The 14300-nt window shown below is 30.1% G+C and overlaps 1 protein-coding gene across 21 annotated transcripts in view; it reads right to left on the bottom strand.

Annotated features, from left to right (window-relative positions):
• The window catches only part of LOC100575183 (probable WRKY transcription factor protein 1), a 70768-nt gene that overhangs the window by 6076 nt on the left and 50392 nt on the right, over positions 1 to 14300 (bottom strand). For all 21 annotated transcript variants that reach the window (XM_029490603.1, XM_029490601.1, XM_016801423.2 and 18 more), the window contains one exon: positions 13555 to 13676. In XM_029490603.1, coding sequence (XP_029346463.1) covers positions 13555 to 13676 — 122 coding nt within the window. The remainder of the gene's footprint in view (positions 1 to 13554; positions 13677 to 14300) is intronic.

Consider the following 14300-nt stretch of genomic DNA (forward strand, 5'->3'; position numbering starts at 1 on the left):
ATTAGATGTATGCAACATGTAAATAATTTTAATGTCGATCTTTTTATTTGTTATTCTGTGAGTTCATTTAATTTATATCTTAGAAATTTATTCACTTAAAATATTTTTGTACCTCCACAACAATCATTATATATATATTTATACTATTTTATATTCCACAATAACCATTATGTACATACTATTTTATATTCCACATACTATTGTAATTGGGCTCGCCCGTTAAATTAATAAAATAAATAAATAAATAAATAAATTTGTTTTAGAGTTACACCAAAAACCAAAATTCCCGTTTTTCCTTAATTTTTCTTTTGTTTTTCACGTCGCTTTTGAAAACTACTGGGAAATTTTTACTTTTGACCCCCCAAAGTACCAACTAGATTCACTTTCCAATCATAAAAGTTACTGTTGAAGAAAATCGAAGCAGTTTTACTGTCCTAAAAGGTGATGACAGACACAAAAAAAAAATAAAAAAAAAATAAAAAAAAAACACACATCATTGTAAAATCAATACATTCATCGTTCCACTCAGAATCTAAAATTTCATATGGTTAATAGTTATATTATTTGACTAAATATTTTTATAGAGTGAATGTAATTGATTAAATATAATAATAGGTATATAGTTTGATTAATATGGTTAAATAGTTTTTTGGATAATATAATTGTTAAATGGTTTTTAAATAATATAATGGTTAAAACGGTTTTTTTTTATATATATACATAATATAAATATGATTAAATTGTGGTAAAGTAGTTTTTATATAATATAAGTATGATTAAATTTTTTTCTAAAGTAGTTATGTGGTTATAGGGATATTTTTCTTAGCTTGTGCATGATTTCTGGTATATCTTTAGGTGGATTCTTCCTTGGTTTTACCCAAACATCTTGGTGTTGTTGAATTTGTAGTTCGATATCCTCTTTATGTCTTTTGTTATCATTTGTATTTTCTTTGAATTTGTTTTCATGTTGTTTATGCATGATAAATTGAGTCAAGTTAGAGAAGATACCAACTAGCATTTTTAGGCTCCATCCAAATGTTTAGTAAAGTAGTGAGATGTTAAGTCCAGTGATTAATAGACTAACTAATATTTTTATAATGAAGAATATTCCTAATAAGCCGGAGACGAGGTTTCCAAGTGTGATAAACCATTCCCACATTTTTTGTAATTTGCTTTCTACCATTTTTCCAATGGCATTTTTGTCTATGAGGCTTTGTAGTCTTAGGCCTTGATCCGTTTATATGTAGCCTAGTGATTGTCTCGACATTTTTTTTGGGTAGCTTCGATCTCATGAAATTTTCTGGACTTTTATCGGTCCAGGCCCATGTAGTTGATGGCTTTAGAATGATAAGTATTTTTATCTCTCTGAGTGTCGGTACTATTCTAAACCATTCGTCTTCTAGTAGAAAAAGCTGGTGGCAAGATTCCGTTACAGTCTACCTCGGCTCCATAGTTTTATAATGCGTGTGTCATGGGATCCATATAAGTAGGTAAGTTCTGTTTGGATATTTTATCGGTTGTTCATTGAATAAATGTTTTTAGTGTGTTAATTTTTTTTTTTTTAACTACTTTGATTTTAAGGAGGTAAATTATCTCTCCAGATTTCATTGCAGTATACCTTGGTCCTTTGCCCATGTATGCAAATTCTGAAAGACTGTATGACGCTAACGACAATTTTTGAATTAGTATTTTTCTTTTCACCTCACATTATTTCATGAGGAGGTTGGAATATAGAGCTGTAATTGTTGTCTTTAGAAGGTTTTAGAGTCTAAAATTTAGACAGATGTTGTCTTTACAAATGCCATTAGGTCCGTGTATGAGGATGTCATGATTATAATCAGGATAATCCACTTCTTTTCTATAGTGTACATTTTCTTATTTTTATAAATTTAATATAAATTTTTTTTTTACTTATCATTGTTATTATTATTTTATTTTTTTTTGTTTTTGAACATATTTATTTACAATCTTATTTGATTTTTTTTTTTTTTATTAACATGAAATCTTGTAGTAGAATCTATAAATGATTAAATTTTGGTTAGCATACATACATGATTATTTATTATTATTTTTGATAATATGGTTTGATCTTTTTTTTTTTTTGTATTTATATATTTTTTTTAGTTATCTATGGTAATAAGGTTTAATTCTTCTAACGTGAATGATATCTTCAGTTAGTTTTTTATTTAAAATTATTTTTACATTATAATTAAATTCTTTAATTTTTTTTAATAAATTTAAATGGGCCTTTATATTTTTGAGCCAATTTAGACGATTTGCCTACGTGTAAAAATGGAAATTTAATTAATACTTGGTTTCTTGGTTTAAAGCTTATTATCCTATGACTTTTATCATAATATTTTTTTCGTTTTATCTGAGCTTTTTCTACTATTTGTGGATTTTTTTTTCCTTATATTGTTTAGTTCTTTCAATGATTTTTGTATATCGTATATTCGTATGGCATGCCATCTGGTATTAGTTTAATATCTATAGGAAAATAAGGTTCAAAATGGCAGAAAGGGCTATAATTAGTGGAAGTTTGAGGAGTTGCGTTGTAAGCTAGTGTAATGTATGGTAGAAAATATGACCATCTGTGTTGATTGTCGTCATTCATATACTTTTTTAAAGAACTACATAATACTCCGTTATAACTCTTTCTACAAATCCCTAGGTTTCCGGGATTGTATCACTGTCTTCCCATGTTGAAATATCATCTAAGGACTCTACAACAAAATCGTAAAGTTCTAAAAAATCAAGAATTCTCGGTTTATCTCCCGACGCGCGTCGCCCGAAATCAACGATTTTATTTTTAGATCTCCCACAATAAAAATAATAATATATTATATTATTATATACAATTATACAAATAATACCATCTAATACCATCAAGTAACAACAAAATGGAATTTATAATTTTAAATTATTATAACTCGATCGTGGCTTTAATTGAATTTTAATTTTTTCATTTAAAAATATACGATATACCCATACGTTTTACAACTGAAAGTGTAAGCAACGCTTATATATACACGCCACGCCACTGCTACACAGCATACGCACACGCTTCGACAATATACATAATATTATACTACTGTCTATTGCTACTTGCTAGCGTAAGTTAAATGAAAGAAAACAATATTATAATTTATTAGTTATAATTATTGACATAAATTTAATATTCAAATTTTAAAGAACATGTTGAAATTTGAAAATAATTAATATTAAGAAAAATTAAAAATTACATTCACGATACAAAATCATTTACTTAGATTACATTTTAAATTAACTACATATTATTATGAGTCAAATAATATGGATAAAATCTTTGTAAATTAAGAATGAAAACGATTTAAAATAATTATTATAAATTTTACTAACCTGAATAGACGTTCGGGTTCGACAGGCGCGACGGCTGAAAAGTGATTGTCAGTTTATCAACTATCGCTGCGCTAATGTACCTACGTTCTTCGAATGGCCCAACGCTATTATTATCGCAAATCATAGATATCGTAATCGCTAACGTCATAATTTCAGGGAAAATATGGTATTTACCTAAATAACTGTAGCTAACATTCTAATATACGAAATAATAAAGATGAAATCACCAGAATTATGTAGGTACAAGCGTACCTATATTCGCATATAAAAATCGTAATCGTAATAGCTGTAAAAAAAAAAATTACTGTCAAAAACCAAGCGACTCGAGTGAATAATGTAGCACAGCCTAAACTCGAGATCTGGGGTGGTCCAGACCGCCTGGACCTCCCCCCCCCCCCGTAAAACCACCACTGAACGGTGGGTAGTTTTTGGCTATGAAAAACCCAGATTCTTACATAGTATAGGCTTTTATTACGAGATTGTTATTTAAAGTAATTGTTTTTCCTTTGAAATCTATAATGGTATGGTTTTTTGACAGGAAATTGTTTCCTATTATAAATGCATAAGGTAAGTCTTGTATAATGTGAGTCAATATTTTGAATTTAATAGAGTTTATTTTCGTGGATCCAATTAATGTTAATGGTTTGTAGTTGGGTCCCATTAATTTCATATTAATTACTATGATTTGATCTTTGGGTAGGTACAAGGGTATATGTCTAATGCAACATATATTTGCGCCTGTGTCAATTGTTATTATTAGGTACATTTTGCATTAATGTATAGTGCGTTTGGAATATAATTTATTGTATGTGTAATGGTTGTATTTGTTTTTGACATGTAAGGGGAACAACTTTTGTCATAATTATTGTTTGACCTATCTATTAGTTTTTCGATTGTGGAAAGTATATCCAATCGTTTTTGGCTAGGTGTCCTGTTTTATCGCATAATTGGCATTTATTAGGATTTTTATTGAAACGACAATCTTTTGTTAAATGATTATTGTAATTGCAATTGTCGCATTTTTGGTTGTTTTTAAAATTTTTTGAAGGACATTGTTTAATTGGTTGCGGCATTTGGTTATTACTCGTATTTTGAGTATTATAAAATGGTTTATTTATTTGAGAGTCATTGGGAGTTGTTTGTTGAAATGGCCTTCCAAGACATTTTGTGTTATTTTGTTTGAATTGTTTATAATTATTTTTTTCAATGTCATTGTTTAGTTTTTTGAATGTTTCTTGCGTTTGTAAATTATAGTTTTTCATTATTTTTATATTTTCTTCTATTTGTATTGTTGTGTTATTTAATTGATCTTTAAATATAAAAGCTTATTTCTGATGAGGTTTTAGTTTGTTCACCAGTAATCATGAATTCTACGATTGCAAATTTTCGGATATTGGATTTTAGTTCTGTAATATTACTATTTTCTATATTTACTTCTTTATATTTGGCAACAGTCATTTTAAGACCTTTTATTATGTTTTGAACCATTTCTGGTTGTGGCATAAGTGGATCTACTCGTTTACATAGTGATTCGGCGTCATTTATGTATGAGGTTGTTTGCTCATCATCTAATTGTTTTCGTTTTCCTAATAGGATTCGAAGCATATCGGTTTAGGCTATTGGTTCAAATTCTGTTCTAAATTTATATTCTAAGTCCTCCCATATTGTTTTAACTAATGCGTTGTCCTCGGAATTTTCGAAAAAAGTTAAAGCTGATCCTTCTAAACATGCGGTAATATATTGGGATTTATCGTTATCAGACATCAGTCCACCCGTTTATAGATGCTGCCCTATTGATTTTTTTTAGGAAATAATCAATATTTTCGGATATAACGCCTGAGAATCTTCCTGCGTCAAAATATGGTTTTTTTACTATCCATTCTGTTTATTTTACCGAGGTTAATAATTGGAGAAAAATTATGTTCCTCAAATGCAGAGAAGTCTGTTGCTAAATATTCTCCGTTTAGATATTTTAGTTGTCTAGATTTTATTCGGGAACAAGACCTGTGTTTATTAGACCTCTTTTTTTCATTCAGATAGTAACTGTAATTTGTTTAATTTATTAACTCCGGTTGCTAATAAAATACAAACTATATTGTTTGGAGTATTTAAATCCTCATTATCTGAATTGTTGTTAGACATTTAATTTTTAAATGAATTTTCATGAAAATTTCGTGTTTTTTTATTATTGTGTATTTAATAATTGTAATTTATATTTTTATAAGTAATTCATTGTTTTAATTAATTTTTAAAATGTTCAATTTATTTTAAGCAACGTTCTTTGGTTGTTAAAAAAAAATTCTATAGATTTATTGTTAGTTGAATATGGACTATTATTTTAATTTCTTTTTGAATATTTTAATTTATACAGCGTTCTTTGGTTGTTAAATTTTAGATTCTGAGTGGAACGATGAATGTATTGATTTTACAATGATGTTTTTTTTATTTTTTTTTTTTTTTTGTGTCTGTCATCACGGTTTTGGGCAGTTTACTGCTTCGATTTTCTTCAACAGAATCTTGTTTGATGGGAAAGTGAATCTAGTTGGTGCATTCAGGAGGTCAAAATTTGAAATTTCCAATAGTTTTCAAAAGCGCCGTGAAAAACAAAAGAAAAATTAAGGAAAAACGGGAATTTTTATGCAAAATCTGTTTTCGAGAAAATTGATTTTGGTTTTTGGTGTAACTTTAAAACGAATGACTGTAGATACATGATATTTTCACTGGTTGTTTATATTTCTATTTTCTATACATGATAAAATTTTCAAAACATTTTGATTTGTTTTGAGCTGTTTACGGACATTTTCAGTTTCCAATTTAATTAGTTTTTTTTCTATGAATGTCAATAAAACTTTATTTGTTGAGTAAAAATACTTGAAAATTTAATACAAGGCTCCTACTATATTTTTACAATGAAATTTCAAAAATATTAAAAATCCTTAGTCACAGTTTTTTTTTATTAGCATTTAAAGTTCAAAAATTGACAAAATATGGAAAAATCACGAAAATTACCTAATTATTTTGAGTTTATAATTCGTAAAAATTTTTTTTTTTAGTACTAAGATTTCAAAATGTAATACAAGATTCCTTATAAGATTACCTACCTTTATCAAAAAAAAAAAATGTCCATAAGAAACTCAAATTAAATTATTATGAGCGTTTGAAATTCAAATTTTTACAACATTGTATATTCACTCGATATCTCATGTAGCGATTTTCTTATTTTGTTGTAATTCAAAAACGAATAACTGTAAATACATGAAAATTTCACTGAATCTTTATTTTATCGATTCTTATATTTGATAAAATTTTGAAAATATTTTGACTTGTTTTGAGCTATTTATGGACAATTTCATATTGGTATTTTTTTTTTTTTTTTATGAAATAAAGTTTTATTTGTTGGGCCAAAAAGTGTAAAAATTTAATACAAGGCTCCTGATATACTAATAGCAGTTAAAAAATATTAAAAATACATAGGCACAATTTTTTTCATAAGCATTTAAAGATCCAATTTGGACAAAATTTATCAAATTTAAAATTGAATAATTATTTTGTAGTTAAAATTTTATAAAATGTTCAATTTTTATATCTAATGATTGAAAGTATAAAACAAATTTCCACGTAAGTAGTTAATTTTTTTACCATAAAATCTAAAAAATACATTTACACAGTTTATTTTCATAGTCATTTTAAGCACAAATTTGGACGAAATTACATATTAAAAAACCTAGAATAACTATTTTAGTTATTTTATTGTGATTGTATAATATTAATTGTGGGTGCTTAAAACTTCTCAAGTATACTATTATATATCTATGATAGTACCATAGTTTGTTATTGATATATAACGCGCTAAAAGTACCTAATGGATATTATGATATGATTAATTTGGAATTTATTATAGATACATATTATAAGTAAATTTTTTTTTAATACCTTAGATAAGTAGATAATATGTCTTATACCTAGACTGACATACTATCTCTGCTCAGAATCGTTTTTCTTATACATTAATATTATATCATTGAATTCAAATTTAATACTATCCAGTCTACAGTGACCCACTTGTAACCTACTGTACAGCAGAGCGACATCCACTTACCCACCTTTTTTTATATTATTTATATTTTTAAGCAAGTTGTTGAACATTTAAAAATTTTAAAAAGAAGACCCACCTAAATGCTTAGCTTATACACCTATCTCAGTTACACCTATAATTCTCAAATTTAGTCATTATACCTAATTAAGACACAAACATCCACTTGCAGAAACTCTATTAGAAATCCTTACACCCTCGACAACAGAAATCAATATACTAATCAAATGTACAATAAGAACCTGATATTCAGTGGAGGATTAAAGGGGGTACTAGAAGGTCCTAGTTTTCTGGCCCATTAGCTATATGTATATCTATATAAATAATAGACAACAATTGTTTGTGACTGATTGTGTCCTTTATACATCCCTAAACCGTTCATCCGATTGCGATAAATTTTGGTACAGAGAAAGATTAGACATCGGAAAAGAAGATAGGCTACATTTTATCACAAAAAATGTAAATAAGAGGTCCAACCCGGGGAAGTTCACAAACAGGGATTTTGAGATTATTACTATAATTTTTTTTTTTTTATATAATTGATAGCTATTGGTTTTAATAATAATTATTATTATTATAAATAATATAAGCCTGTGTATTTTAGTTCAAATCACGGTTTCGGCGGACCAATTTTTTTTTCAATTTTTGATACTTTAGTGTTAAATTATACACTTACGTACGCGCAACGTGGGGTCTGCGATCTACCGCCTACCTGATAACATTCTACTCACATAATCACAAAAACTTAGCAATAGTGACGCATTTCCATGACAGATAGTGCTAAAATATATAGTTGTGACATAAAACGTTGGGTAATTTATGCTAGTAACTAATAATTTTAAGCTTGTATACGTATAATTACGTACAACTATCGAATATTATAAGTATTTTTTATTAATATGTATTCAATATTGTATTGAAAAAATATATATATAGTGTTTACAGTATATTTTTAAAGGGCCTGTCTAAAGTAGATACAATATCTTACTGTGTTGATAAATATTATTTATCTTATAAGGAGAGAGTAAATTCACATGGAAAATGGAAATTTTTACGTTCCCTATCTTTACTTCCACAAATACTTCCCTCCTTTCGAAATTTGTGACTGACCATTAAAAAAACAAAGTTTTATTTAAGTTATAAAAATCCAAAACTAACGTAAGACATCAAATAATTCGAGTGTTCCCATATTTATATATTGACAACTATAGCTTAGCAACAATAATAAACCACTAGAACGAAAATAAAAAATTAGCTATAATGACTACGTTTTGGCTGTTGTACGTTTATTGAACTACTTGAACTTGGGATCTATGATTTCGCGGAAATGTTTATTTTAAATAGCTGCAGAAGAATAATGCGACGAAAGGAGGAAGATGAGGTAGATAATAACCAATATAAGATGCAATACAGATCCACGACGACGACCTACAACGACGATGATAGCAATTGGTTCATCGTCCGGAAGAGACTTTCGGAACAGCATACTATGACTCCCATCAAGACCAACGTCCGGAAATGGTTGGCAGGCCTATTCATGCAGTCGGTGCGCGCTGGCGAACAGTCACTGGAAGATGGCCACTTAGCTACAGCGGTGGCCATGTTTGCGAGCGCTACGCTGCTCACCGACCGGTCGGAAACGTTCACGGACGCCGTCCAACGAGTGTACCCGTGTTATTTTTACCGGCTATACGAACACCGAATGATCACCATGGGCTACGGACACCTGTTCCCGGAGACTGCGACAACCAAAACATCTGGTGCAACAATACGCGGACGGTCACCGATCGGCCACCGCTTCGGCGTTCGTTCAACCGGTCCTGCGTACCGACCACAGTCACCGCCACCGATAACAACGCCAGCTATATATAGCAATATTGATGCCATCGCGTAAAAAACGGTAATTTTATTGTGTAAATAGTGTACAAACGACTATTTAAGATAAACCCCCATAATACATTAAACAACACATTTTATATGTTTTTTACCTATATAGTTTATATTATTATTGTCTTACCCTTTTGAGGAAAAAAAATTAATAATTATACAATTTACGAGCAGAAACTATTATTTAAGTTATACCTTGTAATACTTTATTGTACCTTTTCACGTTTTTTAAGTTTATACAATATTTAAATTTAAAACCAGGGACTGGAACCGTACCGAAATTAACCGGTTTTGGACCGTAACCTTTTAAAAATCTTGGGACCGAAACCGGACCGGAGCCCTTAAATACATTTTTTTAGGAACCGAAACCGAAACCTATATTTTGATATAGAGGTTTTAACGGTTCCAAAATCCAATAGATATTTTATCTATGGTGTAAGTAGGTAATCACTAATTATTAGTAATTGTTGCGCCGCGCCGCACCTACTTGTGTAACTCGCGGTTTGCGGCAACGACTTGCGGGGTGCTGTGGACGGGAAAGGGTGAACTCACAATTTATTACCTCGTACAAGTCTTATTGATTGCTACAACCAATAATAATAATAATTTGAACAGCAAATAATAATTATTTTACAATATGACCTGATCGACACCTGGGTACAGGTCACCGGTCAGCACGGTCCTCGCTGGAAATGCGACAGCTTCTTCCTCGTCAACAACCAAAATCGGCGCCGCGGCGAAGTTGAACGACGACCCAGCGTTAACACGTATAATAAACTCGGTGGTGTGCGGTGACACAATCCGTCAAACTTAAACAGTCTCCAAGTTTACGACGGTCAAGACGTGCACCAATTATAATCGTAAATAAATGAATACTGCACGAATGTCAACTGACCACGAGGTCAAAACACAGCCACCCGGAGCAACGCGAACTGGCGGTGCGTGATCCGCCAAGTTCGAGCGTAGGCAACAGACAAAACCACGGCAATAAGCCAGCGGCGGCACGCAATATATACGCGACGGCAACGGCAGTAAACCAACGACGACTTAATAATACATAAAAAGGCGTCGGCCGTACACGCGGTATGGTCGCCAAAACACAGCGCAAGGCGACGAGCAAACGCAACGAAGCGTCGGGCTCGACCGCCTGGACAAGACAAAACACGGCTAGCGGCACAGCCTATGGCGGCGAACGGCCCTGCGCTGGACGGCCGAGGAGGGGGTAAGCCACCTCGTAAGCTTCGGCATCCGAGGCGCAACTTTGGGGGGACCTATGCCGAAACTACGGTGGCACGAAAACGCGTCCGTGTTCGAACAGTAATAATAAATAATTATGAAACCGTAGACCTATAAAAGTTTATCAATGCTAAGAAATAAGAATATTGTTATGTGTACAAGTACAACAGAATTGTCATAAAAGAAATACCAAAAATCCAAATTCTAATTTCCATGTAATGGATATCAATATTATTATTGAATCACAATTCGCAATTCGCAGTAGCTGATGTAGAATTTCTGAAAATAATAGCAATTTGGATGTTTATAAGTTTTTCAGAATTCAGAGTAACTTGTCATATAAATTATTATTGTTACCCTACTAATATGCCTGCATGGATAATAATTATTAAATATCTAAACCTAATGCGGGTATCGTCAACTCTTTACTCTATACAATGCTCTGTACGATAATTCGACTTACCTACTACTGAACTGTTCTTCCGTCTTCGGTACGCGGTATACATTGTTTAAATTTATATTTTTATATATAATTTATAAATTATTATATCAAACTGAAACATGGGTTGCCCAAGTGTGTCAAAAATTTACTCTTGTTTTTTTTTTTTATAATAATTTATTTCTTAATTTTAATTTATTATTTTTAATAATTCATTTTTTATAACATTACCTAAATTCTGAAAAAGTTACACTAAATTTCAAATACCTGTCACTAAAAAGAGGTTATTAATATATTAATTTTTTATATAGTACTTTTATTGAAAAAATAAAATAAAAAAAGTCAAATAATAAGGGTTAATACCGGTATTAACCGAAACCTAAACCAAAATTCGATATTTTTAAAAACCAAAACCAGAACCGAAACCGAAATTTTGGGTTTTTGAGAACCCAAACCTAAACCCAAACCGCTAAAATCATAAAGGTTCCAGTCCCTGTTTAAAACGTATATGACATATATGATTAGATTAGATTAGGTCATTAAATCATTTTTAAAACTATAACTACTTGGATTTTTAACCATAAACTTTTTACTGCCAAAATCCTATGAATTTTACGAGCTAAAAACTTTTTCAATGCCTAATTCACAATTGCATATTGATAAGGAATTTAAAAGAAGTGAAAATTGACTTCAATTAATTTATCATTATTATGAAAACGATAGAGGAACAAAAATGTTTAATTATACTATGATACATTACATAAAAAAACATAGGCATGGAAACTTTAAAACCAGGCATAACTCAATCCAAAATAAGATAGTAACAGGCGGCTAACTTGTACGTAAAGGCGTGACTTTGAACTGAAACTGTAACATCAAGGTCGACTTGGTAAGGTAAGCGTAAGCCAGCTGACGTCGTCTGATTGTTGACGAAGGAACTCGTCGCCGCGCCGCCAGGTACTAATCTAATTTTTAATTAAGTGCCCACAAATTTAACCCGCTCTTTGTGCCAACCAACTTATAACGATGACAAACAAACCAGTTCGTCTCAGTCCCCAGATAAAAAATTGTGTACAGGTACATTTTTCAACGAGTTATTTTTACAGAAAAATAAATCATACAATTTAAAAAAAAAACCATTGTAATTTGTTATAATTTATATTTCTCTAAAACATGGGTTCTTAACCTGGGGGCAAAACTTTCCTAGGGTAGCGTGACAAAATTTCAGAGGGAGGGGGGGGGGAGAACAAAAGACAATGAAAGAAAACTAGCAGTCCTAGAAAAGAAATTCCTAGGAAGAAAAGTGAGTTGGCTTGGGTTTGTACAGAGATCGAGTTGCATGATGAAAGATGTACTTAACTGGAAACCAAAAGGAAAGACCACTGGCCAGACCAAAGAAAAGGTAGATATATAATCCTAATCAGAATTTCCAGATACTTGAGGTTGATAAACCGGAGGAATTACCATATGATAGAGGAATGGAGGAGGCTGTGTGGAGCAGTGATGGGCCTTCTTAATGGCCTTTAAAAGCTGGAAAGAAAGAAATAATAAGTATTACTTCTTGTGTTGTTTGTATAGATTTAATAGTTAAATTTATATTCCTTACATCTTATTTTATAATAAAATAATAGCTTATTCATTTTTTATTGAAATTATTTTATGTATTTTGTTTCATTTTTGTTTTGAAATGCAATAAATAAATAAAGTATAAATTATCCAAGTAAATTCTAAACAAAGAATATTTTTGATATCATAGTACACATAAAAAAATATCACAATTTTATCAAAAATTAATTTTAGAACCTTTCATTTCTGATTAAACAAAGTATCACTTATATTTAAATGCAGTTAAAAAAAAATGTAATATATTTACAATTAGATACGCTCTGTTCTACAGTAGATGTCAAGTGTACCTCGTCATTTAGTACCTAAGTCACTGTGATGTAAGTGATAAATTTGAATTCAATGATAAATCATTGCATAAAATGATTCTGAACATCATCCTATATTATTAAGTCTATTTTATGATATATTTGTATCGCTATTATATTAATTTATATCAATATTAGTAATAGGGTAAGTTGAGTTAATTTTTTCATAAAACACTTTTATTATATTATTAATGCTTAATTATTATAATATTATATATTTATATCATGATCTCATAATCTCATATTATTGTTATTAAAATTTGAGTCATTGCCAACTTACCGTAAAACGGTGTGAATAAGTTTGTAGTATAAGCAATAGGATCAAATTAATCTAAATTTGTTTTTATTGTTGCTATGAAATTATGTGTATAAAATATAATAATATAATAATATACATGAAAGTTTCAAATCCCCAGGAAAAATATTTTTTTAATTACAACAAATTCTGAATACTATAAGCCAGGAGTTTTTAACCTGTTCATTGTGGCTCTCAGGGGCATCCACGGTAAATAATGTATTGACCTACTGTACGGAAGAACTGTATAAAAGGTTTCAACCCCCTACTATAAACTATTGTAATATAAACTCACTTCATCCTTCTTCTTGCCATTTTTTGATCGTTTTGTAGCATCGTTTTTCTTATCTTTGTTGATAGGTGGTTTACTCATCAGCGATATTGCTTCATTAGCTTTCACCTTTGCAGCTCTTGAATCTAAACAAATAAGAATTAGTATTTTTTCTGGCAATAAATTATTCGTATAAGTATTATCTATATAAATAAAAAATGAATGTCGCTTTTTTTAACTCAATATCTTGAAAACTACTCGTCCGAATTACTTGAAATTCAACACAGATGTTAAGCCGGATTAGGGGAAGGTCAGAAGCTATATGAGAATCGCAAAATATAACTCAAAGTCACAGGAAATAAAGATACAAGATTGGTACAAGTGGTGTGCTCTAACGGATTAATATTCAATATACATAATAACGTATATAAATAATAATAATAATCAGGGCTCGTTACTTCATGCACTAAAAAATGCATAAATAAGCATGCATTCATGCACCAAAAATTGTCAAAATATGCATTAAAATATGCACTAAAAAGTTCGAAAATATGCATTAATATGCTCTAACATTTTTAAATTATGCACTCAAAATATGCATTATGTAAAAAAATCATGAAAAAGTTTTAAAATAATAAGAATTAATCCATAAATTTAAAAAATTCAAATTCCTGCACAAAATTTTGCAAACGGCCCGCAACTGTTTGTTTTTCTTTCGGCATTGTTAAAATAAAATATGAATAATGTGTACAGTAGTAACCTACCTATAC

Source organism: Acyrthosiphon pisum, chromosome A2 (assembly GCF_005508785.2).
Source record: "Acyrthosiphon pisum isolate AL4f chromosome A2, pea_aphid_22Mar2018_4r6ur, whole genome shotgun sequence".
Lineage (NCBI taxonomy): Eukaryota > Metazoa > Arthropoda > Insecta > Hemiptera > Aphididae > Acyrthosiphon > Acyrthosiphon pisum.